The sequence below is a fragment of the Erythranthe guttata genome, chromosome 9 (assembly GCF_056151865.1).
Source record: "Erythranthe guttata isolate IM_541 chromosome 9, IM_541, whole genome shotgun sequence".
In the NCBI taxonomy this organism is placed as follows: domain Eukaryota; kingdom Viridiplantae; phylum Streptophyta; class Magnoliopsida; order Lamiales; family Phrymaceae; genus Erythranthe; species Erythranthe guttata.
Window position 1 is genome coordinate 15,679,721 of NC_142541.1, and position 21,471 is coordinate 15,701,191.

General features: G+C 34.2%; 4 protein-coding genes across 5 annotated transcripts; 1 reads left to right on the plus strand and 3 right to left on the minus strand.

Moving 5' to 3' along the window:
• The first annotated feature begins 829 nt into the window (after positions 1-829).
• On the plus strand, positions 830-4,847 carry LOC105975983 (protein disulfide isomerase-like 1-6). Its single transcript, XM_013001251.2, has 12 exons — positions 830-1,588; positions 2,227-2,356; positions 2,594-2,759; positions 2,893-3,011; positions 3,278-3,358; positions 3,429-3,518; positions 3,611-3,682; positions 3,775-3,843; positions 3,974-4,054; positions 4,158-4,292; positions 4,372-4,425; positions 4,495-4,847. Exons 1-12 carry the CDS (start codon positions 1,062-1,064, stop codon positions 4,588-4,590), a joined length of 1,620 nt encoding a protein of 539 aa, XP_012856705.2. The 5' UTR covers positions 830-1,061; the 3' UTR covers positions 4,591-4,847.
• A 238-nt stretch (positions 4,848-5,085) lies between these two features.
• LOC105975962 (sulfite exporter TauE/SafE family protein 3) lies at positions 5,086-8,900 on the minus strand. Of its 2 annotated transcripts, XM_088823109.1 has the most exons (14): positions 8,765-8,900; positions 8,043-8,443; positions 7,696-7,937; positions 7,432-7,591; positions 7,108-7,308; positions 6,960-7,024; positions 6,836-6,863; positions 6,653-6,744; positions 6,492-6,578; positions 6,353-6,403; positions 6,039-6,260; positions 5,661-5,754; positions 5,438-5,578; positions 5,086-5,348 (listed from the first exon to the last, which is right to left on the minus strand). In XM_088823109.1, exons 3-14 carry the CDS (start codon positions 7,918-7,920, stop codon positions 5,260-5,262), a joined length of 1,455 nt encoding a protein of 484 aa, XP_088679235.1. In that variant the 5' UTR covers positions 7,921-7,937; positions 8,043-8,443; positions 8,765-8,900; the 3' UTR covers positions 5,086-5,259. The 2 variants fall into 2 exon arrangements, with proteins under 2 accessions (XP_088679235.1, XP_012856680.2); XM_013001226.2 differs by lacking the exon at positions 8,765-8,900 and having other exon boundaries at positions 8,168-8,435.
• Positions 8,901-10,871: 1,971 nt separating this feature from the next.
• On the minus strand, positions 10,872-14,652 carry LOC105976031 (proline-rich receptor-like protein kinase PERK15). The gene is made up of 8 exons (XM_013001311.2): positions 14,069-14,652; positions 13,244-13,735; positions 12,893-12,979; positions 12,730-12,800; positions 12,502-12,578; positions 12,095-12,242; positions 11,766-11,927; positions 10,872-11,342 (listed from the first exon to the last, which is right to left on the minus strand). Exons 1-8 carry the CDS (start codon positions 14,394-14,396, stop codon positions 11,064-11,066), a joined length of 1,644 nt encoding a protein of 547 aa, XP_012856765.2. The 5' UTR covers positions 14,397-14,652; the 3' UTR covers positions 10,872-11,063.
• A 1,229-nt stretch (positions 14,653-15,881) lies between these two features.
• Positions 15,882-18,103, minus strand: LOC105975562 (uncharacterized). The gene is made up of 4 exons (XM_013000763.2): positions 17,924-18,103; positions 17,642-17,813; positions 16,494-16,588; positions 15,882-16,405 (listed from the first exon to the last, which is right to left on the minus strand). The coding sequence occupies exons 1-4, from the start codon at positions 17,966-17,968 to the stop codon at positions 15,896-15,898; spliced, it is 822 nt and encodes a 273-aa protein (XP_012856217.2). The 5' UTR covers positions 17,969-18,103; the 3' UTR covers positions 15,882-15,895.
• Positions 18,104-21,471: the final 3,368 nt, after the last annotated feature.

Genomic DNA, 21,471 nt, shown 5'->3' on the forward strand with positions numbered 1-21,471 from the left:
TTGAGTGTATATTATATGTGCTTCTAATAGTGGTGTAAACGAATCAAACATAGGGTGATCGAGTTTCGTTCGTCGGTATGATGTTGTAAACATCAGCCTAGCCTCGCTTACATTAGTCTTTAGTTTTCGCCAGAATCTCGGTTGGACGTCGTTCCCACAACACATGATTAGGGGTTTTCCGGCGTAGAAGCTCCGACGATCGAGTCAGAAAGAGTGCTTTAAGTGTATATTATGTGTTTTTAATAAAAAAGCATTAGAAAGTAAGAGTAAAAAAAAAAACCCTATTTATAGATATTTGGGTGCCTTGATAATTGATAGCAAGGATCATTAGAATCGTTAATCTAACTCCTTGTTTATTTGGGTATGCCGTATGCCGCATTTTAATGAGCTTTAAGATTAAATAAGTTTCAGCTCGCTCGACCCGAGGTCTTACTATAACACCTTGTGGCTTCACCTCGTGCTGCCGTACGATGTAAGGTGCGAACGAGGTTTTATATACCCTTTTAGCATGATCGTGCTTCTATCTTTGGGCAGCTATTCTTGGGCCTTATATGCAATTGATCTTATTCACTTGGACGAGACCCATATGGACGATATAGCACTAAAGAATTGTGTCTGAACTTGTTTTGATCAGCAATTGAATCCAACTCGCGACAAATAACTTGATTTTTTTCCTATATCTATTATCTTCTCAGATACAAGTCTATGTTCAAACTCAACTCATTGTGTTGAGTATAAATAGTTTGATTTGATTTTTGGCACAAATGCAAAACGACGTCGTTTATAGCTGGAAAAAAAAAATCAAAATCAATTTGCTTTATTAATTTTTGCAGCGTTGTACTAATGTGCGAGCGCCGTGATTTGTGCAGCTAGTTACGACTTACAGCCGCAAAATCTCGTGTTTCTTTGTTTTCTTAAACCCTTTTACTTTTGCACGTTGCAACATTTTACATTTACTCATTCAAGCAATTTAACAAACAGATCGTGGGCAAACTTCCGATCACTTTCTCCACAAAATCTCCATTTAATCTAAAATTCTTGCATCTACAGTCACAATCACCATGTACGGATCCAAACTTACTTCAAGATCTCTCATTTTCCCCTTAATTCTCCTCCTCCTCCTCGTATCCCCTTTCACTTTCACCACAGCACTATCAGAAGAAGAAGACGAGTATGCCGACGATTTGCAGGAACTCATAGCAATAGACGACGAGCAAGAAAGCGGAGGAAACTCGCCGCATTACGAAAGCAGAGATTTCGGGAAGAAATCCGAGGCCGAGGTTTTGAGCAAGGCGCAGAGGGTGGTTATCGAGCTGAACGGTGATTCGACGAAGAGGGTAATTGAGGAGAATGAGTATGTTATGGTGTTGGGCTACGCGCCATGGTGCAGTAGAAGTGCTGAGTTGATGCCTGAGTTTGCAGATGCTGCAAATGTGTTGAAGGGTAGTTTGGGGATTGGCATTTTGATGGCTAAGATTGATGCTGAGAGGTACCCGAAAGCTGCTTCGTTTCTTGGGATTAAAGGGTTTCCTACTCTCTTGTTGTTTGTCAATGGCACTTCTCAGCCTTACACCGGTGGATTTTCGTCGTAAGCTTTGTTTTTCTTTCTTGCCTTGTACTAGCTCCATTTCGTATTAAGTGTTGTTTAAGGTTGTTGAATAGCATTTAAGAAATTTAAACAGTTCATTAATGTTTAGGGTAAACTTGGACAACAAAATTAAAATAAAAATCCGACCGTGAAATTCTAAAGTGACACTTAGTATAGGAAACAATGAGGCGGAAGTGACACTCAATATGAAGCGAAGGTGGTATATATATTTTGTTCGGTTCAGTTTGTGGGCGTTACGATTCGTAGTTATTTAGTATAGGTAAGATTGATAGTTACGTTTTCGTAGGAAAATATTGGTTTTATTACCTTGAGATCGTATCAATGGAGCATAAGAAGAAGTGTAGTTATTAAATGTCAATTGGAGGAATTGATGTATTTGAATCTGAGTTCTGAATTGTTGCATTTTTTTATTCAGAAAAAGTAATGAATTACGATCCCGACAAATTCTTGGTTGCGAGGAGATATATTTCTTTCTGGAACTAAATTTAACCCGACAAATTCTTTGTAGCTAACAGAATTTGGCATGTCCTTGTATTTGCATTCGTGGTAAAGGTTGCTATAAACATACATTAACGCATTTTGTTTGTCTTTCTTGGTTATGTTTTGTGGAAAAAAAGGGAAGAAATGGTGTTATGGGCGAGGAAGAAAACAGGGGTACCCGTTATTAGAATAAACTCGATAACCGAGGCAAATGAATTCCTGAAGCAGCATGCCACGTATGCAGTTGGGCTATTCGATAAATTTGAGGTATGTAACTATGTAAGTAAATATTATGTGAATAAAAATTATTTATTTTGCCTCTTCACACAACACTTCAGAGTCATATTTGAGTTGTTCTATAGAATCTCGAAGTATTCTTGTTTAATTTTTATAATCTCTTCAATTTCTTGATTATATCCTCTGCGCAAATGTTGCTTGGATTTGATTCGGTTGATGGTTTATCTTTAATGTGATAAACTGAATTATGGATAAAATACTTTATAGGGACCTGATTATACAGAGTTCGTAAAAGCTGCGGCAGCCGACAATGAAATCCAATTTGTGGAAACAACCAGCGCAGAGGTAGCCGACATTTTATACCCCGTGGCAAAACCAACTAAACCTTTCTTTGGTCTCGTTAAAAGCGAACCGGAGCATCACACTTCTTTAGGTAAGTTCATAAAGTTTAAATCCATTATAGGGACATAAGTAACAAGAGTTGCAATTCTAACAAGTAATTTCGTATCGTGTAATTACTCCACGAGAATATAAATTATTGAGGTTCACTATTGTTTGGCTTACAGATGGAAACTTGAGTTCAGACGGAATCTTGAGATTTTTGGAGAATAACAAGTTCCCGTTAGTTACTTTAATGACTGAGCTTAACTCTGCTAAAGTATACTCCAGCCTAAATAAACTGCAGGTTGGTCTTCCGTCAAGTTACAGTCGTCATTTCACATCTCTTAATTATATAAAATTTAATTAGCTCACATCTCTTAAAAATTAAAAATACTCTCAATAGAATCAGAAAAGGAATCTAAGAAACACATTAACAATTAATCCTGGGAGAAATAATAATCGATGCACTGTAGAAAATTGAATGAGTTCGACTCTTTTTTTCCTTTATTTTTTTTTTTGCGGGTTTCAATAAAGAATGCATCTTTGTAACCTCCCTTTGATATCAATTAGGTATATGTCTTTGCTGAGACTGATGACTTAAAGAAGCTTGTTGGAATTTTACAAGAAATCGCCAAGAAATTCAAGTCAAAGGTATGCTGTGTGTAATCTCTCGTTTTTCTTTTTCCATCTTTTATCTCTAAAAATCTTTCTATTTTTGCAGGTGATGATTGTAGCTGTAGACATTGGAGAGGAAAACCTTGCAAAGCCCTACTTGACTTTATTTGGTCTAGAAGATTCCGAAGAAACTGCTGTAAGAACTGTCGTATTTTCCTACATTTCCCGTATCCTTTTTTTTATTTAAACTCGTTAACTTTTTTTTTTGTCTGTTTGTTTGGTCTACAGATTATTGCTTTTGACTACAATAGCAATTCCAAGTATCTGTTGGAGTCGGATCCCACATCAAGAAACATCGAAGTAAAACAATTTGATCCATCTCGTCTTTATTTTGCACTATAATTTTTTTTTTTTTTCTCGTCCAATCATTCTTTTATATATTTTCGTTGCAGGATTTCTGTTCGCGGCTTCTGCACGGAACTCTGACCCCATACTACAAATCACAACCAATTCCCGATAATGTGAGTTTCTATTTAAATGCAACTTAGAACGATGATTCTACCAACTTAACTTGAGATATGTATTCGCAAAATGTCATTAATTCGAATATTTTTTAATCTTGGAAAATATTTCAAACATCACAAATTGCAGAAAAATGCTAGCATTCTCACAGTTGTAGGGAAGACATTCGATGACTTGGTCCTAAGCAGCCCCACAAATATTCTTTTAGAGGTTTGTTCAACATTATTCACTACTTTCAAGATCATGTGGAGTGATCTAGAAATTTCTCGTATTTCTTACATAGTCGAATTCTTGATTTTATTCTATGCCTTAGGTTCACACACCATGGTGCATCACCTGTGAAACAACAAGCAAACAAATGCAAAAATTGGCTAAGCATTTCGAGGGCTTGGAAAACCTCATATTTGCAAGAATTGATGCTTCAACTAACGAACATCCACAATTGCAGGTAACAAATACGATTATTGCAAATATAGAAATAAAAAATAATAATAGATAAATAAATAAAAGACGCTCGTCATTTGCAGGTTGAGGAGTACCCAGCGTTACTATTCTACCCTGCTGGCGACAAGTCAAATCCGGTAATTACTCGATTAGATAGTAAACTGTATTATTCAATTTTCCATCTTCGATCCATTTTTTGTTTGCAGATAAAGTTACCTACTAAATCCAGCTTGAAGGAATTGGCAGCAATAATCAACAAGAACTTGAAAACCAAGGAACCTTTGGCCAAAGATGAGCTGTAATCTTTCATCGAAGTTGATTTAATTCGAGAGTCGTACGAGCAAAAAGAAGTATGATTAGCAGACACTTAACTTATATGGACATGATTTTATGAACTTATACTTCGAGAAACAACTTAAATACGTGTATAAATAGATCGTGTACCTGTAGAGAAATTACTGCCGTGTTCGGAAAAAAAATATTCCCTTGTAACACACCCTTATCTTTGGAAGATTCTTGTTGTCCAGAAGTTGAACAAATTAAATTTTCTTTTTACAAATTGTAGTGAATTAACGAAGTAATACTAATGTCTCAATTTTCTTGAATTAGAAAACAAAGTGCAAAATCTGAGGTTCAAAATTTTCGTTTTTGACATGTCAGCATAATTTTACACAATCACACGCATATATACACGAACAATCACACACAGTCATACATAACATGTTTACGATTTTTTTTTTTTTTATCAATTAACTTTGCCTAACACAGCATAAAATAAACCATTCGATTGATCTCTCTGGTAGGAAATGTTCTTCATTAGATAACGAAAGCATTCACAATGAAATACAATCTCTTCGATAAACACACGAGTTTACATCCGAGAAAGTACAAAGTTGAACTAACAAGGAAACATTAGGAAATCAATTCGATTTTTTTTCCCTTTGTACCTAAAACAAAAAAACTATAGTAAGTTACTCGTGCCCGTATTTACAAATGTCGTAAAACCACATGTACTCTTGTCCCTCTACTTCTCCGATTATGTTTGATATGCCAACCCAACCTGTCCCAAAAAAGACCAATAAATATTTCCTAATCCAAAAAAAAATTGGAAGTCAAATGTTGTAGGAATATAGTTAGTTAGTTAGTTACCTAGAGAAATTGCGCTGACGAAGATCGTGAAGGCCAATATAAAGATGATGAACGAAGCCCTCCTCAGTATACTTACCATCTTCCTCACTACGTGTTGCCCGACCAATGCAGCAAAAGTAGCCACTATTACGAAATAAAGGGCTGCAAGAGAGTAATTTTTTGTTTAACATATGAAACTTTTTTATTGATTTAAAAAAAAAAAAAAAGAAGAAGAAGAATGTACCGTATGATGGAGGAAAACGGCGTAAAAGGTAATATTGTATTACGGACATTGATGAGGAAAACATCATGACTAACGTTGCAGTAGCGCTTGAGACCTGTTATTACAAAGTACTCGAAACTAATTAGTTGTTCCGGAAAGAGATGTTTTCGAGGCTATTCTAATAAGGCCTCGTTTGGTTGTCGTAATAGGATTATGCAAAGATAAGATATCTGGAATCTTGTTAGTGTCCCCAATCGTATACTTGGCCCAAAAAATGGACTAACTACTCAACCAAACAAGGCCTAAGGGGATAATATTTTTGTTCACAATGAAATACTACGGTTTAAAATTAAATCATCGTATTATAAGCATTATCGAGGTGAAAAGACAGAAATGCACCTGGGGTGGAATTCCGAGCTCGAGAAATAACGGGCCTAAAATGAAACCTCCGCCAAGGCCTAGCAAACCACCTACTATACCGGCTAAAATTCCGCAGCAACAACAAAGAATCAACTGAGGAATTGTCCATCTTACCCCTGATTCTCCAGTGGCTTCTATCACCTTCCAACCCTTATATAAACATACTGCCTGATATCCAGAAGCTCCAACCGCAACAGGTATCTATGAACAACGAGAAAAAATAAGGATATTTTTAGATTATTGGAGAAAATATTTAATAAGATTATGCATTGTTGTTGTTGTTTTAAGGTTACCTGCAATAAGGTAAGTATCCAGTATGCTGCTGAACAAGTGGTTGTATAGTCCTGCAATAAAAGATCGAGGGCTTTATTTTCTTAATTTTTAATTTAAAAAAAATAAAAAAAATGAAAAATAGTTAGAAATTGAACGAACCTTTGTGATATGGAGTAAGCAAATGATCAACCAGACAGCAACGAGAATGCTGAATTTCTTCCAGTGGACATTGTCGATAATCGAGACCTGTGATTAAGACTTGTTAAGACAACCTCAAAACTACTACTTTTTTTTTAATTATTATAATATTACTTCATTACCTTTGATGCTTTGTGTTCATTGAGTTGCATTCTAGTTTCATTAGTTGGGCCAGTGAGTAGAGGCTTGTATGAAGCGTCTTCGTTTGCATTAGCTGATGCTCAAATCAATTAAAAAAAATTATCTACTAAAAGAAATGGAATTTTCGGACACATAAAAAAATTACAAGAAGCATATATACTCACAATCGGATAACGAACGCCTAGCAGCCTCCTGTAATTAGAAACCAGAGAGAGCAAAAAATGATCAGTCGAGAAATTTCATCTTGAAAAATATGATATTATATCAAGTAAAAAAATCTCAGACAACCTTTTTTATTATGGTTTCTTTCTTCCAGGTTTCGATACCCTTGAGGAATGCCTTCGTCGATGTAACTTCATAAATTAAAAAAAAAAAAAATTAAATTAAAAGCACCTAAAAAAACTGCAAAATTTAGGCAAATATTGGTTATTATTACCTATGAAAAGAATTATGAGCAAGACAGTAACCATCCATTCTGCAAAGATCACATTGAAAAAAACTCCAATGCTTATTCCGAGCACTAGCATCGGTTGGAAAAGAAGAGCCAAATCATAATCGATAATCGGGAGATCACGTGTAGGATGACGCAGCTTCAAATTGTAATAAACCGTAGCTACTGCTGCACCAGTTATCATACCTAATCCACACAAAAAAAAAGGGATATAATTCGTTCAATCACCGATTTCTAGACACATTGGCCACGAAATTTTCGAATAATCTAATAAGAATCTAAAAAAAAAAATCATCTCTCGAGCCTTACATTTAGATATTGCAGTAGAAGATTTTGGATCGAATCCGATAATTAAAGTAAGCATAGGGACGAAAATGCCCCCGCCACCAACACCTCCTACACTTCCAAGAGCAGCACCGAAGAATCCGATGACTGTACCAACAACAATTCTCCAACCAAATTCCATATCCTGCAAAGCTTCGAAATATAATATAAGTCCATTACGTTAACAAAATCGAATCAAGAACTATTCGACTACGCGCAATTGAATTCATACGAAAAATTTGAACTCACAGGCCAGACATGTGGGAGAGATATGCCCCTCAAAAAAGTGATTATCCTGGTGAAGTAATTTGGCTCGGAATTTCGGTCAACGGCCACATTTGTTCTTGAAATGACTTGCTCCAAATTCTCTTGAGACGAAACAGCAACAACACATGATAGAAGAAGCACAAAAGTCAAAATCAAAGCCTTTCTTCCTCTGAAACCCTTCCTACATTCTGCCCCAACTTCAGCCATCAAAATTCCTCAAACCCCTGTAGAAAAAAATCAAGAACACCTCCTTCAAATAAACATATGCTAAAACCAAAATCAAAATACAAAATTCGCAACAAAAATCAAATCCAAGAAGGAATCAGCACCCAGAACAATTTCGATGTTGACCAAGGTGAGGTGGGGGACAACTTTGTAAGGAGATTTTTGGTTGAGGAATAAAAACAAACAGATGGTGGGGGTCAGGAGCTAGAGAGATTATTCATTCGACAACCTCAAAAAGGACAACAACATGAATATGAAGAAGAATTAATGATCTTGCTGAGTCATGCAAATGGAGGCTCCCACGTTTTTTTCCCCTCTGTTGTCGTTTAACTCGTTTTCTACTGTATTTTTTTTTTTTTTGGTCTGCAACTCGCTTAATCTGACTCATCCACCATTGATAAACAAAGAATTTTCACACTGTGTGGTGTGGAGCTCCTTCGTTTTCTTGAAGCTGTGGGTTAGCTTCATTTATTAGCATTCAATTCTCACCAAAAACTTATACTTCCTATTGTCACTTTTCACTTTTCATAAAGATTAAGAAACTCAATAAATATATCTTGATTTTAGAAAAATTATATAAAAATGACTAAATAAAGATTAAGAAACTCAATAAATATATCTTGATTTTAGAAAAATTATATAAAAATGACTAAAACAACATTTAATATTTAATGATTAATAAGAGAAAATTAATGAATAGAGTTTCATTAATAAGGTTAAAACAGGAAAAATGCATTTAATGCAGTATTAGAAATCTAAAGTGACAGATAATATGAAACAAAAATATTTAAAAAAAGAGACAGTTATTGTGGAATAGAGGAAGTACACAGCTAGTCTGCTTAATTTAAACTAAATCATTTCTTCTTCTTCTTTTTTAAATTAAAAATATATTAAAAAAAAAAAAAAAAAAAAACCTAAACAATTGCACAATTGTTTTAAAAAAAATGCACAAGGCAAGACTTGGTAATAAAGATGACAAGAAACATTATAAAATGGGTAGATTTCGGCAACCCCCGATGTAATATTAAATTATAAAAATACCCTTCATGTTTGGGTAATTACAATCACATCCCTCAACTATGAATTTGATTACACGTTTATTTTTATGGTGTCAAATTCAACATAATTTTCTAGGTTCCGTGAGATATTCTCTAGATTGTACTCGTTTTGTGAAAAAAATGCAATTTCAGATGCACTACAATCCAATATTTACAAGTCAAAAAACACATGTTCGATCATCTTGTTTGAAAATGTGGAGCTCTAATGCGATAAAACGGGTACAAACTGGAGAATATTCCACATAATATAAAAGATTCCACTAAATTTGACACTGCAAGGGTGGACATGTGAGAAGATTCATAATTAAGAGAGAGTTGTAATTACCAAAATATGAAGGATTTTTTTCATAAAATCATCAACGATTAACCCACTATTATGTTTTTCACACACACACACACACATATATATATATATATGGAACTTTGTGAAGAACAACTATAACGTGTCGAATATAATAATAATAATAATAATAATAATAATAATAATAATAATAATAATAATAATAATAATAATAATAATAATAATAATAATAATAATAATAATAATAATAATAATAATTTGTGTTTTGACTTACTCGTCGGATTGGTGACTGATAGGTAGGTATCTACTAGTCTACTAGGACCAATAAAAAAAATTAATCATTAGTGTTCACATCATCAAGTGACAATATTTAAATGTCAGCATCAATTAAATATTTATTATCTACCAAAAATTCAGATTGGATCTTAGTTTGACTTTCATCTATTCACCAATAAATACGTAATCAATTAATTCAAAATCAAAATCATCAAATTCCTTTAAGAAATGCAATTTGATCATAGTTTTTTTACGTTTGCTATTTAATTATGTAAATTATGAGTAGTGATGGTCTTTTTCTCGTGATTTATATAGTTTTGGAACCTAAATCAAAGAAGTGATGTTATAAATATTGTTTTCAGTGTTAATGATGTCGTTTTGACTTCGAACGTAAAAACAAACAAATTTATAGTTTTTGGAGTTAGTTTTATTGTACACAAATTGAATCGCCAAGATTAGATATCGATTGAGAAAGATATGCCTAAGTATATGAACATTATTCGTAACTTTGTTGTTCCAAAATGCCGCATAACTTTATCACTCGACATTCAATTTAGTTGATTCAGGTTGCATTTATAACCTAATTCAAAGCACTACAGTTTTCGTGTTTGGATCTTATTTTGATTTCATTTTGAGGAAATATGTTTTGGGGGAATAATTTGAGAATGAAAGTAATGTTTGTTTGTATTTTGGAAGGAGACAAAATACACTGTAGAAGTCAAATCATGTTTAAAGGTGTTAGAAAAAGATATTTTTGAAGAAGAAAATTGAAAGGTGAAGTGATGTTTATTTGTTTTTTAGTGAAGACATTTTTTACTGTAGCAATCAAATCATTTTACTGTAGCAGTCACATCATGTCTGGAGGAGAGAGAAACTTTTGAAATTGTTTTGAGAAAATGATTTGAAAAGTGTAATAAATCTCATTTTGTTTTGGGGAAACAGTGAGAACAAAATAAAAACGGTTCCAAACATTGCCTAGAAGATGGTCAAAATAACATTCGAGATATTGGTAAAATTGAAACAAAATCACATTCGAGATATTAGTAAAATTAAAATGACATTTAACCACTTAAAATGTACCTTCCCAAAATAGAAATAGTCACCTGATCTTCCGCTAAAATTGGTTCATCTTCATCACTCGCCACGTCATCATTCATGCCTACCACTTTCTTTCCTAAAACACCCCTACTATTTTCACCAATTCCCAACCCCTGCAGTTGAACCAATCAAAACAATACATACATATAATATATATATTACATAAAATAAAAATAGCATTAATCTGAACAGCTCAAAGCCTCAAACACGATGAACAACAAACAATATTCAGACCACAACTTGTAAAAACAGCAGCACGGCGATTTAACAAACTAATGTACATAACAATTAAAAAGCAAATATATATATAAATAATATAATATAATATATAATATATTATCATTAATTAATATTTAATAACATAGTTATATGTTTGCCCCCAAAAAAAAAAACTACAGAGGGTCTTGATTCATGTGTAGAACTTCGCTACTAGAACCGGACGGCCTACGACCAAAGTCACTAGTGGGGCCACTAAACTCACTTGTGGTGTGTTCGACACTTTCTAAAGCCATCTTCCGGAACTTTATCAGATCTTCTCTGTACTGTGTTGTGTCGTAAGATATATCAAAATCCGAGCTCCCGTGAGAAGAATCGTATTTTCTGCTGTGCCCTGGTTTTAGACCCTCGTTCAACTCTTCCAGATTTAAGTTTCCTTCTAATGCTCGTATTATCTGACAGGTGAACACATTGCATTGTATAGTCACCAAATCTAATTTTATAATCACATCTAAAAGAAATTGGAGCGGAAATTCCGATTTTGGAACAATGTTTTTCGTTTTGAATTTCGAAAGTTCCGATTCCGATTTTATTTTTTTATTGAAATGGAACAAATTTAGATTCCGATTTCTGATCCGACTTTAATATCTGTAACTTTCGATTATTTTTCGAAAACTACACTTATAATATCAATATTATTATGTATTTTGTATCATAGGTTACTAAAATTTTGGAACGAGTTTTTTTCATTCTGATTTCTGATTTTTTAGGAACGGAATTGGAAATAGTTTTTTACTTCTGAAAAAAATTAGAAATTTCCCACCCCTTATCACATCCTTCGTTTCCTAACAAACGGGGTCTTAGAATATATATATTACCTGACTCATGGGTGGTCGGCGTCGAGCCAAATGACGCACGCAAACAGAAGCACATGCAACCATGCGAGCCATCTCGATGGAGTCGTAATCCTTGAGCAGCCTCGGATCAGCCACGCCATCGAAGTTGTCACTTTCAAGAGCTTGTGTTAGCAAAGGCCTCGCCTGTAAATAAAAAAAAAAAATATAGTAATGTTAATTTTATGTCTCCTAATTTTAGATTTATTATATATATATATATATATATATATATATATATATATATATATATATATATATATATACATACATACATATATATGCAAGTCTGGATTGAAGAAATGAGATCTCACCCAGTCTATGATATTATCGTCAAGATAGTTTTGTGATTTATCGATCGGGCGGCGGCCTGTGATTAACTCCAAAAGCACAACGCCAAATGAGAAGACATCCGATTTATCCGTCAGTTTTCCGGTGAGAGCATATTCTGGAGCTAAATAACTGTAAATCATGCAAAAATATTAAGGCATGCATGCGAATAGCATAATAGCATCGTTTGGTTGGTAAGATAAGATAAGCCATGATTAGTGAAATAATTAGGTCAGGTTTTATTAGTGCAATTATGGAGAAATGAGCTCTTTGAGATTGGTTAATCTTATCTTGGTAACCAAACGAGGCCTAGGTCAGAACATATGTTATAAAGTAAGTCGGGAATTCAATGTTTTGCAGCATAAGCAGAAAGAGAAACTCGAGTAGCTACCCAAAAGTTCCCATTACTCGAGTAGAGACATGAGTATCGGTTTCCGAGTAGAACCTAGCAAGCCCAAAATCTGCAACCTGGTTTCAAATTATTCGAGGATAAATAACAATAAAAAAATACAACATATGAATCAAACGAGGGTAAAATGTGGATATCAAACACTAGATTCATCTTAGCAATGTAATAACTTAACATTATACAGTTGTGCAAAGAAACAACGACACACACCTTTGCCTCGAAATTTTCATCGAGAAGAATGTTAGCAGACTTGATATCACGGTGAATGATCTTAGGATGACCTGCATAGATCATCGAATTTAAATACAACTGATATTTTAAAAGAAAAACAACATCGAAATTTCGTAAGAACGAGCAGGGCGAAGAGACTCACAATCCTCGTGCAAATATACCAATCCTTTCGCAGAACCCAACGCAATTTTCATCCGAGTACTCCAGTTTATCGGAGATTTCTCCTTCGCTGCATTTTTTGCATCTCGAATAAGAACTTGAACATATATTACACTAAAATGACAAATTACACCATCCCTAAATACATAATTATTGCTCGAACATAAACTGCAGAATACAATTTGTTTTTTTCTTTTACGAGGTTAAGAATTTCGTAAGATCCCCATTAAACAACCTTAAACATGCATTAACAGCTATATACTAGCTAAAAAAAACATCATATTCTGACAACTATCTGACAAGTACAAAGGATGTAATAAAGTCAAGGCATTACCATGCAAGTGAAACTCCAAAGTACCGTTTGGAACATATTCATAAACCAACAGTCTCTGAGTCCCCGAAATGCAGTGCCCGACAAGCGAAACTAAATGCTTGTGATGAACACGGCTTATAGTTTTCACCTCCGCTTGAAACTCACGCTCCCCTTGACCACTCCCAACTTTCAACTGCTTAATCGCAACCTCTTTTCCATCACGAAGAAATCCCTTATGAACATATCCAAATCCACCCTGACCAAGAAGGTTAGTTCCCGAGAAATTTTCGGTTGCAAGCGCAAGTTCTTCATATGTGAATGTTGTTTCTGTGGAAGGCAAACTCGAATCATGGGATTCTTGTGAAACGAGCTTTGCGCCATTATCGAAGTAAGGCAGTGTTGGAGTCGATCCACCCATTGAAGACGACTGAGAATTCGATGAAATGCCGAACGGAAGAGTGGGCTTCGGCGGCCCAACTTGAGGGTTGTACAGTTGGCCACGAAAAGGGCCGTCTACAAAAGAAAACGTGTTGAGTTGAATCGAACTGAATGTACTACGAACAGAATAAAACGATCGATATTACCGAATAAACCGATATCTTGAACAGAAGTGAAAACAAGATTGTGGTCTACTTGTTACTTTTTGAGCAATTTTTTTACCCTTGTCAAAATTCATATTTACAGTGGTTTGAAGGGTGGGTGAAATAACTACATGAAAACCTAACCTGATGATTCTAAATTATTAATTTATTTTTTGTCTGTATTAAGAAGAATCAATTAAGATATAATATAACACCACAAAACAAAAATCTCAGAAATTTGCGTCTATGAAGTTTATTTGTTAACCTTTGGGTCCCTGTGATTGATGAGGAGCAGAAGCAAATCCATCGCCCAAAAGAGCGTTCATCTTCTTCCTCCTGTACCAAAAGACGAAAATACCCACGCAAACCAGCACAACCGCCCCGCCTATACCTATCCCCACTCCCAGCGCCACCAATGTAGTCCTGTTGCTCGATCCCGGCGGAGGAGTGGCCACCGCCGCCGGGGAAGTGACATTCTCCGGGGGAGGAGGAGGAGGCGGCAGCAGAAGAACCACCGGCGCCGGAGGACCGAAAGGAGACGGCGGTGATGTCGGACCCGGAGCAGGCCCCGGCGGCGGAGAGGAAGAGGCCATTGCCGGAGTTCGGATTTTCCAGCAAGCACCAAACGCAGCGCGTGTGCTCTTCCTCTTTTTTCGCTGATTTTTTTTTTCTTTTTCAATTAATTTTTGGAAGGATTATTTCTTAAGAGGGAAGCTTTACGATATGATGAGTATGGTAAGTGGGCGGAAACGGCGTCGTGTAGGAACTTTTCACGGCTGTGAGCTGGGTGGGTGGGTAGCCAGAGTGACAGGTCCAAGGAGAGTGAGATGACGTCGTTTCATGGCATGCCTTTTGTGAGAAAAAAAAAATATAATATATTTATGGCTTAATCCCACTTTGCACCCCTTGAAATATACCAGTTTGGCATTTTGCACACTCGAAACTAACTAATAGCACTTTGCATCCTCCAAACACAATAAAAATTATATTTTTATCGCAAAAATTATATTTTACGAAAAAAAAACCTTTAAGATATTTCGTTATCAAGTTATCTGAAAATCATATTTTCTTCCAAATATTTCTACTTAATATTTCAATCAATTACAATAAAAGATCTATCAATCAAATAATTTTGTGATAAAAGTTTATTTTATTTTATTTTGTAAGAAACAATTATCCGGTGTGATTTTTATTTTCCGCACTTTGTGCGCGCTTTGTTACTTTGCACGCCGGAAAAAAAAAACCAATAAAAAATGAGTTATCTTTTATTTTCAATTAAGGGTGTATTGTGAATGATTTATTGTGTTTTGATCCTTTATGTCAATTAAGAGTGTATTGTGAATAATTTATTCTGTTTTTAGGGTGCAAAGTGCTACTATTATTTTTTAAGGGTGCAAAATGCTATTATTATTTTTTAAGGGTACAAAGTGTCAAAAGGCTCTATTTCAAGGGTGCAATGTGGGATTAAGCCATATAAATTTATATATATATCTATTTTTCTAGAAAAGGTTCCTTTTGTAAGCGTATGTAGTGGTGGGTAGGAGAAAAATTTGCGTTTGGGACAAAAACAACGTATAAATAGAGTCCCCGTCACGTGCCTCCAGCCAGAAGCACGTGCTCTCGAATTTGGTAGAATCATTGCAACATTCGTTACACTTTACACAGTATAATAAAGAATTAGATTCGAATAATATATGTTCACGATTTAATATTCTCTCAACCTACACCCGGTGAAATACATCGATTAATTTACAAACAATTACATATATACATGTTAATATATATGTATACACGAATAGAATATATATATAACCCGATAACGATATCGAGTGTAGCATAAAAACAAACCATAACGGCCCTAAGTTATCAATCTACATCCAATGAAAACTCACCATAAATCATTGAATAAAACTGTATGGATTTAACAACAATGGATTTCCATAACCAATTTCCAGATTAGAAATAATATATATATATATATATATATATATATATATATATATATATATATATATATATATATATATATATATATATATATATATATATATATATATATATATATATATATATATATATATATATATATATATTATAAGTTCAGCAACTTAGTATAGATTTGTGCCCCATTCTGTATACCTAATCTCAAGTCACTCAAAGAAATAGTCTTTTCACCTGGCCTATCGCTTGCCACTTTCTTCGCCTCGATCAGCATTTGATCGAGAACATGTGCATTCATCATGGACCGTAGATTTGCAGGGGTATAATGGGCAATCATCCGTGCGATATCGACGGTTCCGAACGAAGCATCCAAATCAAAGCCGCACAACAAATCGTGATCCCCTTTATGACTTGCCTTGTTCTGGAGAATAATAGCGAGGTCTTCGCAGTTCAAGTCGTCAAATTGTAATCTTGCTGAGAATCTTCCGTACAGCTCGTGGTTGAACTTTATGTATTGATTTAAACCCTTGTAACTTCCAGCCAGTATAACTGAAGATCCGCGTTTGTCCATTACATCTATGATTTCCTCTATTGTTTTCGAGTTGACGGGCTCTTCATCGTCTATGTTTACGAGGAGTACACCCCCTTCTGCATCTTTTATCTGAAAAAATGTCGATAAATTTTCTCAATTATAAAGTGTGATTTATTGAAATAAAACTTCATCGATAGTTAGATAGGAGTTAATTAACCTTTCGATTCCCTTGCATTTCAGTCACAGTGTAAGAAGATAAAACTCCAGCCAAGTAAAACAGTTTACCGAGAATTCGAGCTACCGTTGACTTGCCTGTTGACATAAATATAGAAAACCTCAAGTTAACATAAATTACAGTAAACGAAAAGAATATTTATTTTAACAAATTAATGAGTGTAAAGGGAGCATAATCTCTAATCAATCGGGCTAATCCTTTGACATTTTTAAGGAGGCTTACTATCAAACCCCGAGCTTTTCAACCCGTTAACCAAACAAAGAAACAAGATTAATCCCTTTTGCATCATACTTTATACAGCGAATCAATTGCAAAGAAGCATGGAGTTGTTTATAGTAAGCTATGAAGAATCAAATTAGGTTTCCTGATTTTGCAACTAATCTTTTCATTAAATTTTTTCCTTCATGGATTTTCTCATTAACCATAAAAACATTACAGCTAGACTCGTGAATGGTGGCCAATAAATCTTTCCATATATAAACTAACTTAGAGATAACAGCAAATCAGTTGCTGCGAAACATAACATTCTTTCTCGATGGACAAGAAGAATTACTAAAAATATATAAAAACAACTCCACTCCTTTTCTATTATTTACACTTTTGCACGAAACAATTAACTACTAAGAAGTCGCCGAGTTGCAATTTGTAGCTAAGAATTATACTGCATATAATCTTCAACTTTTTCTTCTAAGTTTTTTTCCTTATATTCGTCGACTTAAGATTATAGCCGATAAATTCAAATAATCTACAGAAGAGATAAAGTATACTAGTCGCAACAATTTTGATCTCAGCACAGTAATCCAACACCCCCCACCCCGACAACCACATTAATAATTATTTCGTTTTTGTTTCCCTTTCTTTTTCTATTTAACTTCGAACATCCGTCATCCATAATAGAATTTTTTTTTCTCAAATCTCAACCCGGATTCGTAAGTTCTACTGGAAAACAATTATCCATAAAACTGAAAAAAATTAATCTAAACCATCACTAATTACCCTAACCAATCGGATAAAATACAACGCATATTTTTTCTCATTAATAATCCCCAAAAAACTAACCATCCCCTCTATTTAAATTTCAAACATGTCAAAAAAAAAAGCTATAAAGTGATTAGAATTAGGGGTTTTACCAGTTCCATTATTCCCTAAGAACACCATATGAAAGGGTTTTGGGGGCACAACCCTAAATCCATTAGCAGCGTCCTTCTCCGCAGCAATTATCTTCTCCACAATCGCCGCCAACTGATCCTTTATCTCTCTCAAACCCACAATACCAGATATCTCATTCTTCACTTCATCGAGCTAGTGAAAGAGAAACCACCAACAAAAAATCGGGAATACACAGTTAAAAAAAAAAAATTTAAAAAAAAATTAAAAATTGGGGCGGGGACTGAAATTGAAGACTGACATACTGTTGGGGTATCTTCGTAGTAAGTATCGCACGCAATAATCGACATTTTTTCGCGATTCTCTGCAGCTGTTCTATGTGTTTGATGTTTTCTCCGAGAATTTTCCGGGGGAAGAGAGACTTTTTGGGCGGGCGGGTGTTGTGTAGAACGCTTTTGCCACGTCCCTTCAGTAATTGAATAATCACCTTTATATTTAATTTATTATAGAACAAGTATAATTAATGAATTAAATACTTATTAAGAAAAAGTATTATTAATTAATTAAAGGCCCTAATGGGCCTACGTTATATAATAGTTAATCGGCCCATTGGTCTGCCCATTGAGGTATTTTACTACTCATCCATTTTAAACACTTTTTAAATTTTATTATTATCTTTTTTTTAATAAATGGAAATTTTATTTCATTAAATTGGAAGAATTTTAGATAACTTGTATTTTTTTATATTTAATTTAAAATATATATTCATAGGTAATAATATATGTCAAATCTTATCTTTATATATAAAAGAAAGGTTTTGCCCCGAAACCCTAATCCCATTTTCGTGAAATATTTGTAACCCTGAGGTTATTTTCGGTAAATTATAAATCAATCATATTTCTTTCAAAAGCCACGGTTCTTTTCAGTTTTTTTTCCTTCTTATTTTCTTAATTGAGAGACTGTTTTTTTTGTGGACTAAAATGCATTTAAGTCCCATGTGATGGGCCTTTTTGCCATTTGCCCTATAAAAAAACGTGTTTGTGATGATTTCTCTTTGGCTTTGATTGGTTCATGGATTTCAAAATAAGGAAAATGAAAATGCAAAGGAAAATGAAATCAAGGAATTTTGAAATTCTTATTGTGATTGGTTCATAAGAAAAATAGTGATGAAAATGAATATGTGGAAAATTACTTTCCTTTATTTTGTTTGTTTCCTGGAAAAGAATGAGTAAACTTAAAATGACATTAAATTATTACTCTTAACTAAATTAAATAATAAAAAATAAAAATAATCTCCAATGCATATCACCTCACACCAACCAATTAATCTTCTGTCAAATTGGAGAGAAGAAAGGGTAGAGAGAGAAGATTTGTCGGGAGGAGAGAGAGAAGACTTTAGGAAGGAGAGAGAGAGGGGAGAGAGAAGACTGCAGAGAGAGGAGAGAGAAGGAAGGAGAAGAGAGGGAGGAGAGAGGATAGAAAAGGGGGAGAAGAGAGCTCAATAGATATGGCCGACCGGAAATGCTCAAGCAATGAAAAGAGGTTGGTTGGCGGTGGAGGAGAGGTCGCCGGCGGTAGTGACTGCAGGTGTTGTGGCGGCGGAGGTCGGCGTTGAGTCGGCTGTAGTGATACTGATTACAGGTGTAGTGGCGGCGGAGGTCGGAGTCGGCGGTGGAGGTCGGTGCTGTTGAGTCAGCGGTAAAGGTCAGCGTGGAGAGGCGGCGGCGGAGTTCGGAGTGGCAGAGTAGGTCGGCGGCGGAAGGCTGATAGTGGTGGAGGCGGCAGCGAACATGGTCTTCTGGTTGATATTTGGGTGCTGGGATATGTGGTGTCGGAGATGGTCGCCGGATCTCCGGCGAGGAGGTGGTGGAAGGCTGAGCTGTTGACGATGTTGGAAAATCGGCGGTGGTGGTGGTGGTAGAAGTGGCGGCGCGTAAACAATGGCGAAGAGATGAACAAAAACTAATTTAGAAATTAAGATGAAAGGTCCGATTGTTTATTTTTCCCAGTTTTCCGCATTTTTTTGGGGGAAAATGGTTTTTCCTGATTTTTAGCTAAAAATGTTTTCCTCTTTTTCTCCCAATTACTTTACACAGTATTTTACTTTTGAACCAAACAGGAAAATTAAATTACTCAGAGATTTCACCTTTTTACTTACCATTTTACCTAAACCAATCAGACCCTTTGTGATTGCAATTAGTGAAATGTAAATTTCTTCGTTGTTCTACGCATTGATTTTGTACATGACAGTCGTTATCTTTTTTAGATTTCTCTTATTATCATGTATTTATAATAATTCGTTTAGATCTTTTATCTCTAATTGACTTGAAAAGATGCACTATTTTTCCACACTATTAAATAGTATGTCGTTTGCTTAATTGATTGTTCATGTTGATTAGTTGATTAGTTGCAGTAAAAAATAAAAACAAATTTTTGGTTGTTGCATTGTAGAGATTGTGGTGTATGTAATTGGATGAATTTTTTTTTTTTTTTTTTACTTTTTTTTTTATTTGTGATGGCTTTATTTATATCAAAGATTCAAAAGACACTTTAAATGTAGTCTTTCGAAAAAAATTAATAGCAATTTGCACCCTTAAAACACAATAAATCATTCACAATTTACCCCCATATTGAATTTTTGTAACTTGATGAGGATAATTTATTCTTAATACTGATATTTTTCAATGAAAAAAATAAATCGCCCCAAATGGCTTCAAAGTTAGTTTTTATAGAACAAGAAAAATTTATTTTCAAATATTTTTTCATCATATTATCCGAGGGATTGGTATTTTATTGGAATCAATAAAAATAAATTGATATAATCAATCATGGTAATTTTATTTTTTAATATATATGTTAATTGTGCAATGCAGAGTTAAGAAAAAATTCCTTTCCTTTAGCCATTGTCGTATATAAAAATAATTCCAGCAAGTACGTTAAAAAATTATAGTAAACGGTATACCGATCGAATGTTGAAAAAAAATTGGGAGTTTTTTTGTGAGAAACAAATTTAGCTTTAAATTAATTTGGTGAGTAATTCTTTTATTTTTGCACTTCGTATGTTAAAAAAAAAATCACCAAAACAAAAATGCCATTAATAAGATGATTTTGCCTTATAAACTATTAAAAATTTAATTTGGGATGCAATTTGAATGATTTTTATATTTAGATGGTACAAAATGCTATTAAATTTTTGTGGGGGTGTAAAGTGAAATTAAACCCATGTTGTTCTACTGGAGGTAAATGTTATCATGGATCTTAGATGGTGTTTGGCTAAGTTTATAAGATGTTTTAGAGTTTATAAGCTCTTCCAAAGTATTCGGTATCTTAATTTAGTTTTTAAAATAAGCTGTTGGAGATCAAATAAGATCTTTTTGAATAAGTAGCTCTACCCCACCTTTTTATTTAAGATCTTATAATGAGTAAAAATAGGAAATAAGTTCATTATCCAAACATTCTAAAAATTAATCTTAAAAATAAGATGTAACAGTTTATCAACTTTAAAAACATCTTATCAGACATAAGAGCTTATCAACTGTTTAAAATAAGCTTAGCCAAACACCCTCTTAGTAACTTTCACACTCTGTGTATGTAGTAAGCTTTACTTATAGAAAGTGTTCATTAATTTGTCAATTGAACATATATATACTAATTTTTATTTTTTCAATGGCCCGTGCATCGCACGGGGGCAAATTACTAGTCTTATGTATAAAAGAAAGAAAACGGTAGGGTAACCTAACAAACTCTAATGGTATATTTGTAAAAATAAATTAATTTATTTGTATCTCCTATTTTAATTACAACCATTTTTTTCCTAATTACTTTATCACCAAATTTCGGATAGATAATCCAC